Source organism: Xiphophorus hellerii, chromosome 22 (genome assembly GCF_003331165.1).
Source record: "Xiphophorus hellerii strain 12219 chromosome 22, Xiphophorus_hellerii-4.1, whole genome shotgun sequence".
Taxonomy (NCBI): Eukaryota; Metazoa; Chordata; class Actinopteri; order Cyprinodontiformes; family Poeciliidae; genus Xiphophorus; species Xiphophorus hellerii.
The window spans coordinates 13380777-13401265 of NC_045693.1; the positions used below are offsets into that span (position 1 = coordinate 13380777).

Here is a 20489-nt window from a genome sequence, read left to right on the forward strand (position 1 = left end):
AACTGGGCACCCAACTCGAGGGATCTGAAGACAGAATGCATGATGTCTTGCAGCAGAGACTGGATGAACTATCTCAGGTCCAGAAAAAAGCAGAGATGGCTGAGGAGAAAGCACAGAGCTATAAAAAGCTTCTGGATGACAGCAACAACAGACTGAAAAAACTGCAGATGGAGATGGAAGGTGAACGGGCCCAGACTAGACAGAAGTCAGATGATTTCCATCAGGAAATGCTGAACATGAAAAAATCCATCTCTGAATTTCAGGAAGAAATCAGATCTCTCCAGAGAGCAAAGTCCTCATTGGAGCAAAGCACCTTTTTCCAAACCACCGAAGTAGAAGGCCTTAAAGAGCAGCTGAAAATTACCCAATCGGAGCTGCAGAAGAGAAGCTCTGTAGAGCAGGAGAACTCGTATAAGATAAACAACCTAGAGGAAGAGGTAGCTTCCAAACAGTCAGCCATAGATCAGCTGAAAACAAAATGCAATGAGTTGATGAGGATGAACGTCTCGTCAGATAGTGACATTCAAAATCTTCAGATCCAAATAGAGTCATTGGAAAAAGAAAGATCATTCTCTGAACAAAAGATAAAATCTTTAAAGAATGAGGTGGAGAGCTGGAAACAACAGCTTCAAATCTCAAAGGACGAGAGCAACACGGTGAAGAGATGTGAACATGCCCTGCAGATCAAATACAAGAACCTCGAGGCAGAACTTCAGAGAAGTGAAAACCTGACGTCTCAGCTGCAGAGGAAGATCGATCAGCTCAAGCAGATGAATTTAGAAGTGGAGCAGAATGCCAAGAATGTGAAAGCCAAACTCAATCAAGTGATGATGGAGATTGAGAGCAAGGACCAGCAAATTAAAATCTTCAAGTCACAGATAGAGGGTGCTAAATCTCAGGTTAGAATTATTGACGAGGAGCTAAGTAAGAAAACGCAGACCATTCATGAGCTTCAAATTAAATTGAAAGAACATAGTGAGGAGACAAAGACCATCGCTGATCTGCAGCAGAACTTAAAGTCCCAAAATGGAAAAATCATAAATTATGAGAAAGAAATAGCAAATCTGAAATTAGAACTACAATCTGTATTTGCTGAGAAAAACGTAGTAAATCAGAAAGTTCACATGCAGAAAGCTGAAATAAATGATTTGAACGAGATGCTGAAGAAAAAAAATGTGGAGCTGCAAAAAGAATCTGATGAGAGTCAGAAACATCTGCATAAACTTAAAGCTCTAGAAGAAGAACTTTTACAACACAAGCACAGCTTTAAAGGAATAACTAACAACTCTGAAAAGGTCGTAGAAAACCTGAAGCAGGAAATTTATACGCTTCAGAATGACAAGGCAGCAGTGGAAAGGAAGGTAGAGAGTCTGAATGTTAAACTTTCAGAGGTTAGCGCCGCAATGCAAAGAGCAAAAGATGAACTAGCCCAAGAGACAAAAGAAAGAAAATCGAAAGAATCTAAAATTATTCTGCTGGAGACTGAAATTCAGAAACACAATCTAGCTATCAAAGAAATCATGTCCAGTTCTGACAAATCCCATTCAAATCTACAACGTGAAAATACAATCCTGAAGAGGGAGAAATCAGAGGCGCTGGAAAAAAACCTTTCTCTGGGAACAGAACTCAGAATGCTAAAAGGCAAGCTGCAACATACCCAAACAGATGCAGAGCTAAAGCAAAGAGAAAACTTTACTCTTCAGCTAAGGTCCCAGCAGATGGAGGAACAGCTGGAGAAATGTAAGAAGATGCTAGAGGAGCTAAAGGGTAAACTTGAGCTCCAGAAAGAAGGCTATGAGAGGCAGCTGTCACTTATGCAGGCAGAAATTGAGAAGAAAATGACTTTTTTGCAGTCTGAGATTGCAAAGGAAGGCCAACAGTCACAAAGTGGAGAATTAGCAGAGAAACTCAACAATTTTTTTAAGCAAGATGTAAAACTGATTAAAACTTTGCAACACACCACAGTAGAATCAAGGCAACATATGGACAAGGAACTTCAGCTCAAAATGGAGAAAATGGAGCGCGAAAGAACAAAGCTTGAGCAAGACTTGTTGAAAGCAAAGTCTGAGATTACCCAACTTGAGGACGATAAACTGAAACTCGCCACTAAAATAAGTTCTCTGCAAAGCCTCTGCAATCAACAGTCAATTGAGAGAACAAAGTTGGAACAAAAGCTGTCAGATAGCGAGCACAAACTGTCACTGAAAGAAAATGAAGCAAGAGCCCTACGAGAACAAATAGAGCAGTACGTCAGAGAGGTGAAAAACCTGCAGAAAACTCTGTCGACTCTGAGAGGAGCGGTGACTGAAACTGTCCATCCAAAAGTGGCAAATAGCAAAGCTGATCTGTTGAAGGCAAATGTTCCCATGGAGAAGAAAATAACGACGGTCATTGAAGGAGCAAAGAGCAGAATCGAGGATGAAACTCTCAATATTAAAAAGGTATGAAGAAAGCTGCTGAGTGAAATTTAAAGATATTTTACTAATTTAAATGAAATTTAATACTGTGAATATTTTAGTTTTAAAAGTGAACTTTTGTCTTTCATAACTTAAGCATTCCTCTAATGTCACATCTACAGATGGAGACGATGGAAAGAGAAAACGTTCTCGAAGGAATTAAGCAAGTCAAGAAAGTTGCCTCTCTTTACAAAACCCCCAGTATTCAAGCAAAAAATCTGCAACACATTGCTCACAAAAGTAAAATTTCATCTGATCTTCCCAGCTCAGTCAAAGTGCCGGGATACATGGCTCTGTGTGGACTTAAAGACCCAAGGCATAATGAAACTAACATCAGTAAGACTTACCAAGTCAGAGAAACTCATGAAGTCATAATCACATCTGAAAAAAGTACAGAAAAATCTTATGGAACACAGGGCATATCCTCTTCCCAGAAGTACCAGGAGTTAATTGGGAGTCCTGACATTTATTATTGGATCAAGCATAAGCTTCTGGATGAGGGGGTTTTACGAAAGTTGGAGATGGGCCTCCTCACCGTTGAAGAAGTGCAAGCATCACTTGTTCATCACACTGATAAACCTGCCACGATAGCTGGACTTTATGTAGAGTCAAGTAAAAAAAAGATGCCCTTCCTAGAAGCAGCTGAAAAGGGCTTTCTTGCAAAGACATACGCTCTCGAGTTCCTCGAGGCTCAGGCTGCAACAGGCAGTCTCGTGGATCTAGCTACAGGAGAAACAGTGTCTGTTGCAGAGGCGCTAGAGAAAGGCATCGTAGATCTAAGTATGAAAGAGAAACTGAAGGAAGCAGAGAAAGCAGTTAGTGGCTACAGCTGTAAGGGCAGAAAACTTTCTGTCTTTCAGGCAATGGAGGAGAGAATTATAGATAGATTTAAAGGCAAGAAGATACTTGAGGTCCAAGTTTCTTCAGGAGGGTTATTTAACCCAGAAACAGAAATGAGAGTCCCAGCTTTTATTGCATTGAATGACGGTCTCATAAACAAAGAGACTCTGCAGAGTCTGCATGATCCAGTGAGCAACCCAAAAGGTTTCCACAGCCCTGATACCGGACAGAGAGCATACTATGATGAAATACTCAAGACCTGCTTATATGACATCAACGGCAGTGTGTTTCTTGTCCCGTTTGGGGAGAGACACTTGACAAACACATCTCCCATGAGTCCTCATAGAATGTCAGTTGTCAACAGCAGCTGTGGATCGGAAATGTCAGTGTACGAAGCCTTCAAGGGGAAACACATCAACAAGAAGACCTATCTGTTCCTGTCTCAGCAGGAAAGCAACTGGCAGGAAAACTCTCTGGTTGACCCAAGTGGAAACTCACGTCACTTCATCACAGATGCCAGAAGTGGGCGACAGCTTTGTCTAGAATCTGCTTTAAGTCAAAGATTTCTTGAAATGTCTGAGTTTGAAAGCTATTGCAGTGGTCTTTTAAGCATCTATGAGATTGCAGACATCATATTTTCAAGAAGGGTTGTTGTGGAAGATGTCAATAGCCCCATTGCCGGTCTCTGGGACATCACTAGGAAAAAGAGGCTCTCAGTTCTTGAGGGTCTTCAGCAGGGCGTTACTGATAGAGTGACGGCATTACGACTGTTAGAGTCCCAGGCCTGCACGGGGGGAATTTGTGACCCTTCAACTGGGGAGAAACATACACTCGCCGATGCTCTGAAAAGAGGTCTTTTAGACGAGGCTCTAAAGCAGCAGCTCCAACAGTTCGAAGAGGCATTCAATGGTATTACCCACCCTCAGACTGGGAAGGTTTTGTCTGTTTTTCAGTCTGTTCAAGAAAACCTCCTCCCAAAGGATGTGGGTTTCCGCTGCGCTGAATTTCAGCTGTTGACCGGTGGACTGATAAATCCTGACACAAAGGACAGAGTCTGTCTTGAAGAAGTGATTCAAAGCAACTTTGTCGACAAGACTACAGCCATTCTGCTCAAAGATGAGAAGTTCCAAACTCAAAGCCTCACCTGTCCCAAGACAAAGAGACGAATCACATTCAAAGAGGCGCTGGAAAGAAGTGTGTTTGACTGCCACACTGGTTTGAGGTTATTGGAGGCTACAAAAGTTCATGCATTTGGAGCCAAAACAGCATTTCATTATCTTTGTGCGTTTAAGTAAACATCTGTAAAGGATATATGAAAATGTGACTTTAATATTTTTTCCTTTTGTTGTTTTTTTACGCCCATATTTTACTGCTATGTTTGATGTAGGCAATTCTTCTGCCTTGTGGCCAAGTTGTACATAACTTACTTTTCTTATTAACAACATTTGATTATTTGAAAAATTAAGAGTCCTGCTGAACGCCTGCCTGTTTTAATTGTAGAGGTCTGTTGATGAGGAGAAGCGAGAACACGGTGATAAAGTTAGCAAACTGTTGCACTGGATGTCCGATGTGAAGCGGACCATGAACAATGACGGGAGTGGTCTGAAAGATAGTAATGCCAACACAGATGCCTCAAATAAACACCAGGTAACTCGTGTATATGTTAAGGTGTATCCTTGTTGTCACTGTGTGAGATTTACAATAAAAAACCACAGACAAGTTATTAGTGGTTGCAGTAACCTCTTTTGGGTTAACACTTGTTTAATAATATTCATTTGATTATATGCTGGATTAATCCAATCAACTTCCACACAATAAAAACAGTTCCAGAAGTTGCACAAGCACTCATATATGAGAGAATGTTTTCACTCCCAATTATTATTACAGTCTTATAAACACATTTCCGTGTGATGAAGGAACGAAAACTTTAAAGAGTGAATAGTACAAATTATGTTTTTACATTTTATTTATTTCATAATAATTGTGAGGGGATGTTAATAGTGGAGGCAATGGTGATTTACCTAAAAGCAATTATTTGTTAATAACGTTGAGTTATAAAAAAAAATAAAAGTAAAGAAAAATAATGACAAGGCTTTGAAAACTTCCTGGACCTGTTCTAATGACTAAAATTGGGAAAATCTATGTGCACCATTAATTCATAGCAGCCGTTATTTTAATTTACCAACATAATGCATTGGATGACTGACCTATTTCTTGCGAGGATACAAACATTGTGGTTGGTCCTTTGTAATTACTGTGCAATACAAGATTATTAGCTAAATTATAACTTATTTTTAATTCTGCTTTTAATCAGTGTTTATGTCTTTTTATGTCGGTGACAGCAGTACATAGTTTTCACCATTGTTACAATAAAACGTCACTTATCTTTAGATGATTTTTATTGGATTTAAACACCAGGCACATTCTGATTATTACATTTATAGGTTCTTTCTTTCATTTAAATCACATTTAAATTATTGACCTACTGATTAGCAACCAGTATTGATCAAATAAAAATGTCTGTGTTTGATTACTGCATCTTAATAAAACTTACACAATAATATTTGAACAGTTTAAACCCCAAATTTGAAATATAATTGTGTCTTAATGCAGTTTATCATATTCTATGGCTAATTACACAAATGCAGACTGCTTTATATGACCTGTACACATTTGCTATTTGATGTTTTAGGTTTCAGTTGAAGAAATGGCTTCCAAAAAGGAGCAAATTGCTGAAGCACTGAGGGCCACACAAACAATGCTTAACAAACATGGTGACAAGTAAGTGTTAATACTCTGATATTGCATCTATAATACTTTATCCACTGTGAAAACTCAGCTCTTCACTTTCACTCTTATGTTTTGCTTTTCACAGGATGACAGAGGAGGACAGGATGAAGACCCAGGAGCAGCTGAATGCTCTCACTCAGGCCTACAGTGAAATGTCTCAGCAGTGTTCGGATCAAACAACCTCTACAGATGAGGTTGGGTTCTAGCCATTATGTTTGACTGCATCTGTTGCAAATGTGTGCTACTATGCCCTCCTGATGTTTAGATGCATGAATGAACATGATCTGCTTTTCCTTATTATAGTTGGAGCAGTTTTCTCTTGCACTTCTGGTATGATATGTGTTTAGCTGGAGTCCAAAGTATCTGAGTATGCTGTAAACATGCTTCACTGTGCCAGCTTTGGTCTGAAAAATTCTCCATCATTCGTGTATTTCAGCTCTCGTAGGGTTCAGTGTCAAAACAGACTTGACTTTTAACATTACAGTGTGTAAACTAACTACAATCCTTTTTGCAAGATGTCGGACACCGCAAACGCATGTTAGCTTTCAGTGTGTTGTGTGTCACTCTCCAGTTGTAACCCTGTTGCAGTCTTGCTCTTCTGCACACAATATTTTAACCATGTTTGTGTGATGGTGAGTATAGATTTTGTCTTTCTGGTAAATATTTTAATCCATATTTACAAAGAACACATGCAGTTCCTTAAAAAATATTTTTACCCCTTGAAGTTTGTCACATCTTGTGATTATAACCACAATCTTCAATGCAACAATGCAACCTTTACTTCCTCTTCATAGCTATGTTGATTTATCACATAACCCCCCCCAAAATACAATGATTTTTGTGGTTGTAGTGAGACAAAATGTGAACAACTCAAAGGAGTATTAATACTTTTCCAAGGCATTGTATGTGGTCAAGGCTAGTGAAGTTACTGGCTGTGTTTCTGTTTTTCTACAGGATTTAAAGACATCCAGGGCTGGAACCACAGGAGAAGCTTTTGATCACTTTGCTTCTGCCGCTCTCCCAGACACGCTCACAGACTGCAACCCCTGTTCCTCTGAGCTTCCTGTCCAACTGGACTGGGATGATAGTGTCCAAAAAAATCACATCTACACATCAGCACTGCAACATTCCCCCCAATATGAATCAAGCAAGTGCATACAAAGTTCACACATTTCCTCTGTGTCTCTGAGTGATATAGCAGCAGCTAGGGAGGCTTCTGCCAGTCAGGATCTGTACATGAGGATAATAAAGATAAACCAGATCGGTGATGGATTGAATGTGTCCTACACAGGAGACACGCTGATGGTAGAGAGGGCGTTTCAGTGTGGGTTGATTCCTGCCTCTACTTATTTAAAAATTCTGGAAAGGCAGAAAGTTATGAGAATTTCTGATGGTTTGTCTTTCCGTGAGCCTGAAGAGGAGCTTAAGCTTAACGAAGTTCATGGCCTCATTCTTAGGTGCCTCGGTAAAAATGAATCACCTCCCTCAGGGAGGAAAATTAACCCACTGAGGTCTGAGGGTGAATCACATTCAAGTGATCAGGTGACCACATTAAGGTGCGATGATTGTTCTGGGGATCTCCACAACAATGACGATGTGAGGGTGGATGTAGCAGTTCAGTGTGATTTGATGAGCTCCAGCAGCACCTTAATAGTGTTGGGACACCAGCAGCAGTTTATGGGACTTGTGCTGCCCCCTACTGGGGAAATCATGTACAACTCATTGCTGCATGACCATCAAATCACCACCAGTGAGTTCACCAGCACACTGCTCAGTGGTCGAGGAAAAATAGCTGCCATTTACATTCCAGGGAGCTCAGAGATAATAGAAATCAACTCTGCTTCTAAAAAGGGTCTGATTGACAGCTGCACAGCAGACATAGTGAGGTCTGTTGAAATTCCTGACTCACTGCCTGACTTTGAGCACCTTCATGAGACTTATTCATCATGGCTCATGTATAAAATGCTGTCAGTGGATGGATGGCATCATTCTGCAGCTGTTTCAGATCTGACCTCTCCCTCTCCATCAGAGGCAGAGCAGCTATTCATCTCTTACTTGATGATGAACAGCTACATCGATCTCAGATCAGCTCAGAGGATTTTGATTCTTGACAGTCAGTGTCAAACTTTTCTTCAAGATTTTACTCACTTTACTTCTAACTCCAGTTATGATTCAGAACAGGCAGATGTACAAATGTTGCTCATAAATGAGGAAACGGAGCAAGTAATGGAAAACCCTCAGAATCATTTTGATTTTATCGATAATATCAATTGCCCAACTACCCCTGATGAAAACTCTCAACATGAATCCAAACTCAATAATTTAGTCTGTCTGGATAATAAAGCAGTGACTTCTGAAGAAAAAATTGTCACTGATGTTCAACCTTTGAAACAAGATTTTACGTATGAACTCTTACAGGTTAATGGCATTGAGCCTAATGTAAACAGAGAAACTACTGTTCATTTCAAATGGGCCACACAGCGTTTCCAGTGTGGCCCCGGGAACGCTGACAGTAACAGCCTTGATGACACAGCTTCTCTGGAAACACCAATGCCTCCGATTTCATATTCTGCAAAGAGTAAAAATGCTGATTCAACATTTAATTATGAGTCTACGATAACATTTGATCAAGAGACTCTGCCAAATTGCAATGCTGAGTCACTATGCAGAAAATCAACAAATGCTGATATAACCCAGCCTTACTTGTTATGCTCTTCTGATATGATTGAAGGTGAGAACAACTTTAACTGTACCCTTCGGGTTCATAAAGACCAAGGGGAGGAAGAGGGTAATTTTACTGATTCCTTGGGATCTCTAAGGAATTTTATGGCTGCACAGACTGTACCAGAGCTAAATAACATGCAATCAGATGAAAAAATCAGTGTGTTAGGACTCAATAAAGACACGCTGTTAGATCTGGAACAAACAGACATTTGTCAGACAGAACAGGAGAGCTCTTTGAAATTTGATTGCACTATTACTTATAGCAATGAATTGAAATTTGGATTAGGTGAAACTGAGCCGGTTGCCATGGAGCTAAAATCCTGCTCTTTCTCTGGAGAAAACGTCAATTCTGACACCTTCGAGGGTCACACTGTGAGTTGGAGTCAAATGTACGGTGCTGAAAACGTGCAGCTGCAGACGACGAGGGGAGCGGCTGTCATGGCGCTTGATTTACCAAATGAGGAAGACAATAAAGACACTGAGGATGCTGATAAAGAAGGAAGTGCAGGAACAAAGAGTAATCAAAAACACTGTGGTGATGAGTCCAAGAAGATCTCACACTCATCTTTGATTCATGTTTCTGGAGATTTTGTTTTTCTTACAGACACTCTGCCTTTGACGGCTACAGTCTGTGACTCACAGGTTTCACTCAACGGGCAGCTGACAGGTGGAACTGATGTCCGCAGTTTTGTTGAAGAGTACACTGCTCCTATGAAGGAGTCAGACTTGTCGAATATAAGTGGAATGAGCACTGACTCACAAAGCCAGCCTCAGCATGCAGCATCTGTAACATGTTGCTCTCATAAATCTAACAGCCAGCCCATTCATGAGCTTTCCATTGAGGGGAATGACTTCCAAAAAGAATCTCATGCTGTTAGTGAGAGTGAATTAGGGACAACTGCATCATTGTGCAATGATTTCTGTTTAGAAACAGAACGCGACACAAACATTGCTCGCTCATATTTAAACAGGGAGCCAGCTCAGAGTCTTCATCATTTGCCCTCTTGGAATTTAGTTGAAGGTGCATTTATTTCAGCTTCAGCAGATGAAGGTGTCAGTGAAATGAATCATGCAGGAGCTGCGGGCACATGTGCATCACCTCAGCCAGATGTTCTTCATTTAACAAGAGATTTAAGGACTGAATCTCAACCTGTTTGTAGTCAAATCTCTCAGAGAGAGCGTGCTTTTCTTTGTGACACACCTGCAGAGCAATCAAACACCCCTCCTTCCAGTCATGACTGTAATGTGGAAAATCCATCAAAGACTATCAAACATGCATTAAAGCCAAACAGTAATTATGGAAATGAAATTAATGTTAAAACAAACAAGAAGAGGCTTTCTCCAGAAAAGCAGCATGATGACACTTCCATGGTCTCCAGCGAGGCTGTGGAGATTTCAGTATCAAAGCAGAAAAAGGTTGATAATAATGTAAATGTGTCCTGTTTGAATCAAATATGTGAAACCTCAAACATTCACTTGAGGCAACCTGAAACTGAAGGATTGGGATCTGATCCTCAATCAGAGAGCGCAGCTGATCTGCCTAATGGCAGCATTACATCCTCTGTTTGCTGCTCAAGTCAGTCCACATTTTATAAAGCAGCAAAGGTTTTAGTAGATGAGCAGGAGGAAATCGAACAAACTGAAGACAATCTACAACCTAGAGAAAAAGACAGTTTTCAGGGAATAAATAAGAACAATACCTCAGATCTTCTCAGGGATATGCTGAATCAAAACAGCAGTGACACCAGAAGCTCAGAACTGACATGTGAGGAAGATGAGACCTGTGAAATCAAAGAACAGGACAATCCTTCAAATATTCAGTTGCAGCTCCTGCAGCTTTTTAAGACAGTCTCTTTGAGCCAAGACTTTTCAGTGCTTCAAGAAATGATGGAAAACCTGAGCAGCGCTCTGGGGGGTGACACTCAGGAGGAATGGCTGCGCACGTTGGAGAGCATCAAGGAGGAGAGCTCTGAGGGAGAGGACGAAGAGTCTACAAAAGATCCAGGCATCTGGGATCCAGCTGAAGGTGCTCACGAACCGTCCGCTTGGGGGTCCGACAGCTCGGACGTCTACAAAGCTGAAGAGGTCAAAACTGAGGTAGAGTTTGTTTTTTGTTCACCAACAATCTTTCATGGATTGTTTTGAGATTTTAAGCCAAATTGAAGGAAATTATACATGTTTTGTTAAAGCTACAGTTACAGTTGCAACTCACTCTTCATCCAGAGACAGAATGTTCTCACATAACTCAATCTTAGTCAAACTGGATTTGTGTTTATGAACAGCAGTTTTTAGGTCTGCCAGAATATTATCATTTGGATTATGGTCTGGACTTTAATTGAGCTACTTTGCTTTGATCTAAGTAAGAGTTGCTTTGATCATTTTGAAAATGGATCTCTGCCCCACTTTCAAAATATTCACAGCTTTTAAGAAGTGTATGTTCCAGGACTGCATTTATATCTTTGATACCTTCTTATTAAAACTGACCAGCTTTGCTGTAGCTGCTGAAGAAAACCACCTCCACAACATTCTACAGATGTGTATCTGTAGATTGATTACAAATATCCCTCACTTTTGGAGTCTGATTTGCACAAAACCATTGAAAAGATGTGTACTCATTATATAGAGAACTATGCCCTGCTTTGTTTTTGCCACACATAAAATTACATCACATAAAATCCTTGTGGAAAACATTTAGTTTTAATTTTGTAATGTGAGAAAATTAAGTTCAAAGAATATGGAGTGAAGTTGCTCTTCCACTTATATATTTCTTATTTTCCACAGTTATTCTCCGTTCATGATTACCTGGAATGTGTTGGCAGACTGCAAGATCATGCTGATGTTGTAGAAGATGTAAAGAAAGACCTTTTGATGCAGGCGCCCCCAGTTCACAACATGGAAGGACTGCAGATCCAGCTAGAGGAATGTCAGGTCAGGCACTGAAAGTACCAACTTTTGATCTAACATTGATGTTATCAATTTTCATAGATTTTTTTATTTAGTAAGCTAATGTTGTTTATTGGTTTGTTGACATAAACTGTATTTTTTCTAGTCTTTAGAAGCTGAGGTTTCTAGACTGGGCAGTGTCCTAAGAATGGATTTGGAGAAAGCTAAACATCTCCTAAACTCTGTTGACGACGACCAAATTCCCAAACAGATTCACCAAGATTTGGCCTCCACATATGTGCAGTTAGAGTCAGATTTTGCTGCTGTCTCCCAAATGTCTGCAGAAAGGCAAAGTTCTTTGTTTCAAGTCATGGAAGCAGAGAAGGTATGTGTTAAGAAAGGAAACGATAAATAAAATTAGGCAACAGCTAAACAAGCATATAACAATTTTAACTCTATATTTCAGTTACAGTTGGAGTCAACATACCAGAAACATCTCGGCAATCTTCTTAACATAACAGACATGCTTCAAAATAACTCTGAGATGTGGGATGTGGATTTTACTGCATGTGATGTAGCCACCCTGAAGCATATAAGTCAGCTAAACATGGTATCTTTGTAATCTAGTAAAAACGATGCATCAATACATTAGCCAAAACTGGAAAAAACAACCTAATCTGTTATTTTTTTTCCACTTCCAGGACACAAAGAGTCTTCTTTCAAAAGAAACCAGACTCAAAATGGAAGATGTTACATTTGATATCCAATGCTTCATTTCTGAGAATGCTCAGTTTCTTAGCCCAGCTCAGAGCAGTTACCTCCTTAAGTTCCTCACCGGCACACAGCGAGCGTTCAGGGAGCAGACAGACAAGCTTGCTACACAGAGGAGTGCCATAGATACCCTGCTGGACGCTAAAGAGAAAGAAAAGCAGGAAGAGGTCTGCCTTAGGAAAGAGCAATTAGAAAAAGAGTACATCATTTAATAGACACAGAATGTAGTGATTTGTATCAAAGTTAAAACAATATATGGAATATATAGAGAAATATCTTTAAGCAAATAAATGACAAATTTTGATTTACAGAATAAGTACTTGTTAAACATCTTTCATCAATTATAGCAAAAGACAGGTATAATTTTTTTCAGTAAAAACAGAGTGAAAATCTGAGTGAGAAAATAATAAAATAAAGAATACAAATGATAGTTTTCTGTTGTTATTATTTGTATAGTTGTCATTTGCAATGTGCATATAAAACTCCATATGTCAACTTTTATGCCTCAAGAAAAATCTCAGGAAAATCTTACAGTACAGTTCTGTAAAACTATGAAGGCAAGTCACTACATTCTGGCTCTTTTTTGTTCTTCTGGTTTTTAATATGTGCATGCATCTGTGTATTTATTGCCCCTAATTGCTTGTAAAAACTTTTTGTTGTTTTATTTTTACACCAAGGATATGATTACTTCAGAAAAAATCCAGACGGCATCACCGTTGAAAAAAATAATCAAAAACACATAAGAGCAGAGACAAAGAGATGCATAAAAGCTGAGTGCCCTTGTAAAAGCATCAGCAAAACACAACTTTGACCTAAGACACAATCTACAAGCAAAAAATAGTCATTTGAACTGGCTAATAACAAATGCTGTATGTCAAAGATATACAACTTGCTAAAAGTTGCCGTCACCCTCACTACAGTTTCACAGTCCAGTTTACTTTTATTGGGCTTTTGAAAAACCAAATACAAAATTTAAGCTAAAGCTGAGTATCATATAAAATTGTCTTTATTGTCAGTCTCAGACTTATTTAATGAATGATAAAATGAGCCGTTGTCCCTTCAAAAAAAAGGAAAACATACCTCAACCATACTCTGGTTGTTTCGTACATTGACATTTTTTGGTACTCAATGTAAACTTTAGTTTAAATTACAATTTGTTCTTTTCCATTAATTTGCTTTTGTTTGTTGATTTTCATTTTTGTATTGCTCTTACCTTTGATTTTTCTATAAAAGCCTGTATATTTTGATAATGATTGCATGCATTGGTGTTCACCACTGCCTCTGACTAACATCTGTGCTGCTTATATTCCACAGGTCTCAAGACCCCAGTGGACTAAATGCATCATTGGAAATTTTTTTACACACACCAAACCTTTGACACCCACACACATGCACACACACACATAAAAAATGTCTTCTTGACCTTAGTGGCATCACAAAAGACCAAATGGAAAATCTGAAACAGCATGTTTACAGCATACTGGATTTAGGTTACTCGTTGCATGTTAAGCCTGAGTGTTTCAAAAGGTTTCTTCTTCTTGTTCAAGTTTGTTTGAAGATAATGTTTTATATAAAATTTACCTCTGAAGGTTTTAAGTGATGATATCACCTTTCATGTTTTCCTTTTTCTATTTTGTTAGACTTTACTGAAGAAGCACAAGGAGTTTACTGAAAAGCTAGAGGAAGTGTGTGATAATCTCACTCTGACTGAAAACCGACTGATCGGTCATCAGCAGCAGGCTGATAATGCAGAGAGCGTCACTGATCTTCAACAGTACCAACATGAGCATCAGGTTTGATGTTGTTTCATTTGCTTCACATCAACAATGAAATAACTAAAATCACAGATCAGTCTGAAAGCAAGTTATTGTTATGATCAAGGCCCTGCAGAAAGACGTGTTGACGAATGCCAGCGCTTTAAATGAAGTGATCATCAGCACTAAGAAGTTTCTGGAGGAAAACCGTAGCAAACTGACACCTGATGAGATTGTGAAAATCGAGAAAAAGTTGGAGGAGGCCAAAAGCAAAGCTGAGCTTATGAACGAGCGAGCGGAGGAGTCCCGGAAGGATTTGGAAAAAGTTGTAACAACAGCCATAAAACAGGAAAGCGAAAAGGTTCAGGTTCCTTCCACGTCTGCTGTTGAAATAAAAAAAAAATCTCAATTTATAGCACAGGAAATCAACATTGCTAATGTGTGGTCTGTTTAAGCAGGCAGCAGCTGTTGAACGGCTTGAAGAGAGTAAAAGCAAAATTGAAGGTCTTCTGGACTGGATATCCAACATCGGGAATGAAAACATGAGGAGTCTGGATCAGATGGACCATATAAGTAAAGCAAACGGAAACTTGCCAGAGGATACCTCGGCCAAAGGACTGATAGAAAATGATGATGCCAATGGAAATGCTTTGCAGACTTCTGAAAAGGATTTTGGCAGTGACTCCAAAGAGGAGAACGCTGCATCCCTGGACCTTGATAAACAGTATGACCGGGTCAAGGTACAGCTTGTTTATTCTAAAAATGTTACTTTTGTAATACTTCCCAGTCTACTTCATGTTGTATACACACTTTAGACTTTTTAGATTGAATATTAAGCATATAGCCAGACATTTACCTCACTTTTATAAAATGAACAACTTTCAAGAAGTAATGAAATGCAGTCATAAATGAAATCACAGTGAGTCCTAAAATGGTTATATTACAAACTGTTCGTACAAAGTGTCAAATAAAAGGACAAAGCTTAGGTAAAGACTAGAAAAGACTTGCAGTGTTTTGCAAATTTTATTGGGATTGTACATAATGTTTTACTGATAAATATAAAAATTGTGGCGGCATTAATATTCAGCCCCGTTTACTTGAATACCCCAAAATAAAATCCAGTGCAACCAGTTGCCCTCGGAAGTTACCAACTTGGTGGAATGGGGACAATGTTAAGATGGCAAAATGTATAAGAAGTGATGCTTAAAGTTTGTAACATGGAGTTAGATTTTTTGATTAATTGAGACTAACATTCAGAGAGAGACGGTGGAGGTAGCATTATGCTATGAAGATGGTTTTCTTTAATAGGGACAGGAGAGTTGGCCAAAGTCGATGAAATGAGCGCTAGACCTAAAGGCTTCAAGATATTTGAGACTGGAACAAATGCTCACCTTCCAGCAACACAGCTATGCTAAACATACAGCCAGAGCTACAGTCATATAGATTAGGACAAATAATATTCTTGTCTTAAAGTGGCTCAGTCAAAGTCAACACAAATATGATTGAGAATTTATGACAAGACTTTAAAATTGCTGCTCACTGATGCTTTCCATTCAATCTGGTTAAGCTTGAGATATTTTGTGAATATGGATAGAAATTAAAGTCTTTAGATCTGGAAAACTGACTGTGTACTGTAATTGTACAGTACAAGAGACTTGCAGCTGTAATTGTAGCAAAAGAAAAATCTACAAATTGTTGATTTGAAGGTACTCCCTGCCTTTTAGGCATGAATGAATATGAATGCATGAATTATCACTGTGATAAAAGAGACTACTTCTGCTTTCCACAGGCCCACCATCAGGAAATTCTGTCCCAGCAACAGGATCTGATCATGGCCACACGGTCCGCTCAGGCCTTGCTCGACAAACAAGCCAATATGTTGTCTCCTGAGGAGAAGGAAAGACTGCAGAGAAACATCCAAGACCTGAAGGAGCGCTATGAGGCCTCACTGACTCAGGCTGAACAGCAGATGAAGCAGGTGCAGTCAGTCCAGGAGGAGGTGAAGAAGTTCGAAGATGACTGTGAAGAGTTTGAAGACTGGTTGAAGCAGGCAGAAGGAGAGATTGAATCGCTGGGTGCTCCTGCAGACTCCCTTAATATCCTGAGTGATAAATTTCAGAAACAGAAAATGTTCTCAGAGGATGTCATTTCGCACAAGGGAGACCTTCGCTTCATCACAATGTCAGGACAGAAGGTGTTGGATGTGGCTAAAACCTGTGGATTGGCTGATGTTACATCTAAGAACGCTTTGCTACATGTGGACACTTCAGGGACCTGCACTGCTGTCAAGGATAAACTGGATTCAGCAGCCAGTCGGTACAAAACGCTGCATTCACAGGTATTTCATTTTCATGGTTGATCACAGATCTGCTGGTTGCAGTTGCATAAAACTGCCCCTGGGTGGTAGCAGTTCTCTTTAATACTTTATAATGGTCAATGGCTATTTCTCATTTGATTATATGATCTAGTTTCATGTGACCTTTTGTAGTCAAATTTTGGATGTATTCACCTTGTTTTAGTGCAACCTGCTTGGCAACAACCTCAGGGAAGTGGTTGACAAGCACAAAAAGTACGATGACTCAAGTGCGGGTCTTCTAAAGTGGCTCAACGACTCAGAAGAAGAGGCGAGAAAGCAGCAGTCAGAAGCCATTGCAGCTGACCCACAAATACTGCAGAAACAGCTGGAGGAGACCAAGGCAAGGATTTAACGATTTAAGTCTCTTCAAATTCAAGTTTTTTTTTTCTGAAAGAGTTTTAGCCTTTTCATTCTTTAGAATGTTACACTCTTAATTTATGTGTTTTCTTTAAGTTTTGCCTAAGTTTACTTTATCCAGAGCATCAAGTTGCCTAAATAATTTTCATAAAAGCAAAATGCATTTTTAGTATAAATCCAGTTCTGAGTAGACTTTTATTTAGTAATAATGTGCATCTGAAAGCCTTAACTGGGTTTTAAAGTCTCAACAGAACAGCTCTGTCTTACCTTATACAGTGTTTCCACCGTCTAAAATACAACAAAGCTATTTCTGGCTGCGTGTGTTCACACACGTAAATAGTTTTCACTTGTAGCTTGGATACTCCTACAAAAAGGAAACAAGAACAGACTGACAAAACTATGTGTGTGAAAGCTTTTTACTGCAGTTGACTTTAACATTTCTCTACAGGGAGATGGTGAATTATTGCATAGATATGCTGTGATAATAGGCTGCTGTAAGCCAAGGAATGAGTTTAGGACATGGAGATTGAAATATTAGTCATCTCAAAACTACTGGAAGCCTTAAAGTCTTCCTGTCAAAGCAGAAAGGTTATTTAATTTATATGCCTAGATTGAGCTGTTATTTTTTTAATGCCAAGTATATCCTTATTGAAACATATCTATCAGAGTTGCAGATATGTTTACAGAAGACATATTTTATGTTGATAAATTAATACATTAACATAAAATAGATCTTAATCTATGGAATCAATTATGACAAGGTTTTTCTAAATCTATATGATGGGTAAGATTGAGAAAAACCATTTTTATGGCTATTATTTGTTCTATAAGGCTTTAAAGGATTAAATATTTTCAATCAGTTGTTTTCTTTTCCCATTGCACAAGTAAAAATATAAATGTACCACAAGTGAGGTTGAGAAATTAGTTTTTTCTGATTTGTCCTCTACTAATCCCCAGGCTTTACAGGGTCAGATGATGGGGCACCAGACGGCTGTCGACATGTTACGTAAAACAGCCGAGTCATTAGTGACATCAGAAGGAAACCTCCTGAGCAACCCGGATGAGATACAGGAGACAGTTGGTAAACAAAGCCAGATTTGTATGCATGAAAACCCAGTACTGGTTTTAAAATGCCAGCCTTTTAAACTAGATGGTGAAATTTTGGCATGCGTTTGAATACATCGGAAACCATTTATAAAATTTAAAGATTCTCATATTTCATGTGTTGCTTAGTACCGGCAACATTTATTATTTGGCAAGTACATCACACATAAGATTATCAGCTAATCTAAAAAGTCTGACAGTTATTATTTTTAATTTAGTTATCTTTGTTTTATCTCACTTGTGTTCTTTTTATACAATGTTTTTCTGGGTAACACTTTTACCAACATCATTAATTTATAATCTCATGGATCTCTAGTCAGTTCCTGATAAATAAAAACTTAAATTGATTAAACCTACTGAATGTTACTTTGAAAAATTCAACAAAGCACATTGCCCAGAATACACCTTCCTCACTTTGGAATATGGTGGTGGCAGCATAATGCTGTGCATATTATTTATCTCGTTCTTCTGTCTGTTGAAGCCAAGAGGGAGGAGCTTAATTTTCATGTTTCGGGCTGCATATATTTCAACAAAAAAACATTACACTAGCACAGCTACAACAACAAATGATGCAGTACAAGCAAATCACCAACAAATTGGTGACAATAGCATTTTACATCAATAAGATTAGTAACTGAGGGCTAAAGCCGAGAAAGAGAGGAATTTATGAGGTCAGTTTAAGGCTCTGTTGCCGCACAACAAACAAGCTGCTTTGTCTCCATCTTGCAGAAGACATTGTGGAGCGCTATGACAACCTTTCCAAGTCTGTGAGTGACCGAAACGAGAAACTTCAAATCACCCTGACCCGATCTATGAGTGTGCAGGATGGCTTGGATGAGATGATTGGGTGGATGGAGGGAGTGGAGGCAAGTGTGAAGGAGGAAGACAAAATACCTTTGGATTCTTCATCTCTCGGGGACATGCTCGGTAGAGAAGCAGTAAGTTTTTTACCACCTACTCATTGATAACTTTTCTTTCACATCATAGCTGTCTGCAATCCCTTTAACTATGAAATAAACTTGTATTAGGCATTACAGCAGGACATAGCGAGCCGCCAGAGCAGCATCTCAGCCATGAAAGCCAAAGTCAAGAAGTTTGTGGAGACGGCCGATCCTTCCACTGCTGAGCTTCTGCAGTCAAAGATGGATGCTCTCTCCCAGCGCTTCTCTGATGCGTGTGACAGGCACAAGCACAAAGTTTCCCAACTGGAGCAGCTGAAAGAAAAGGTGGAAGAGTTTGAAAAAGTCACCGATAAGGTCCAGCAGTTTGTCATGAAGCGGTCACAAGAACTGCATGAAACAGACGGACCTGGAAAAACCTTTAGTGAACTGTCTCAGCAAATGCAGGTGTGCATAATGTTTATTTATGTACTGAATATTTTCAGTGTTTTTTTAACACAAAACCTAAACTTTATGTTTGTATTTACCTGTAGAACACTAAGGCGGAGATGACTGAATATGTTAGTGATATGGATAAGCTGCAGACTCTGTGCAGAGAGTTGTGTGAAATAAGCCCGGATGGAAGCAAAGCTCAACTTCAGAGCAAGATTGAAAATGTCTCAAATATTTTTAGCACCTTCAAGAACACAGTGAACGAAAAGTAAGTGCAATAAAAGAACATTTTGCAGCTCATCAGTGCTCAGATCATGTTACTCTATGCTCTGACTGACTTTCCTTGACTATTGTAGGGAAGAAGAGCTATCATCCTGTCAGGACCAGCTGGGAGAGTTCAGGTCTGCGGTCTGCATGCTCACCAAATGGCTGGAAGAAACCAATGACAAAGTACCTGCCACTCAGCCAAGTAGCAGTGAGAAAAAACTGGGGAAAGACCTGCAGATAGTCACTGTAAGTCTAATATAAATTAATATCACATAGTAGAAACTATTTTATTCCTTCAGAACTTGCATTCATCTGAGTTCACCTAAAATGTAGGAACACAAGTCACAGATTACAAGGTACATCACATCTGTTACACAATTTTTTTTTAACAGATATTAGCCTTGTCCTCCCTAACCTCCCTTCAGCCCCAGCTTGCTTTCTCTGCCAGTTAATGACAGATGAACTGTGAGTGTTTACACAGAGTAGACCAAGGAGTAAAACGTTGTTATCTAGCTAAGAGGCTGTTTTCAGCACACTTCATCACAAAATGCATTATATAAAACAATGCTAGGAGAGTTCCAGCATATACATTTAGTATACCTTAAGTTATCATCGTTTGATTTTTAAATGTTTTGAATTATAAATTGTTTTTATTAGGAGCTGCTTGACGAATGGAAAACCAAAGACTCTGCAGTCAAAGACCTGAATAGTAAAGGGTCGGCGCTGTGCAGCCTGATCACTTCGCTCACATCCCCTGCCAAGACAAAGACCCCCAACAAGTCCGGTAAACACCTCCATCCATCTCATATATCTGAATTATTTAGAAGAGGAGGAGGCATGGTGTTTGGGATGACTT

General features: G+C 39.2%; 1 protein-coding gene across 7 annotated transcripts in view; it reads left to right on the plus strand.

Moving 5' to 3' along the window:
- Nucleotides 1–20489, plus strand: part of dst (dystonin) — a 112379-nt gene that overhangs the window by 53096 nt on the left and 38794 nt on the right. For 6 of the 7 annotated variants that reach the window (XM_032553317.1, XM_032553319.1, XM_032553322.1 and 3 more), the window contains 19 exons: nt 4797–4943; nt 5989–6077; nt 6172–6280; nt 7041–10907; nt 11592–11738; nt 11860–12078; nt 12160–12303; nt 12395–12631; nt 14105–14257; nt 14346–14579; nt 14677–14958; nt 16008–16556; nt 16738–16914; nt 17889–18012; nt 18765–18973; nt 19064–19381; nt 19468–19634; nt 19723–19879; nt 20291–20417. In XM_032553317.1, the coding sequence (XP_032409208.1) occupies nt 4797–4943; nt 5989–6077; nt 6172–6280; nt 7041–10907; nt 11592–11738; nt 11860–12078; nt 12160–12303; nt 12395–12631; nt 14105–14257; nt 14346–14579; nt 14677–14958; nt 16008–16556; nt 16738–16914; nt 17889–18012; nt 18765–18973; nt 19064–19381; nt 19468–19634; nt 19723–19879; nt 20291–20417 (7456 nt within the window). The remainder of the gene's footprint in view (nt 1–4796; nt 4944–5988; nt 6078–6171; nt 6281–7040; nt 10908–11591; nt 11739–11859; nt 12079–12159; nt 12304–12394; nt 12632–14104; nt 14258–14345; nt 14580–14676; nt 14959–16007; nt 16557–16737; nt 16915–17888; nt 18013–18764; nt 18974–19063; nt 19382–19467; nt 19635–19722; nt 19880–20290; nt 20418–20489) is intronic. The other variant, XM_032553324.1, reaches the window with a different exon arrangement.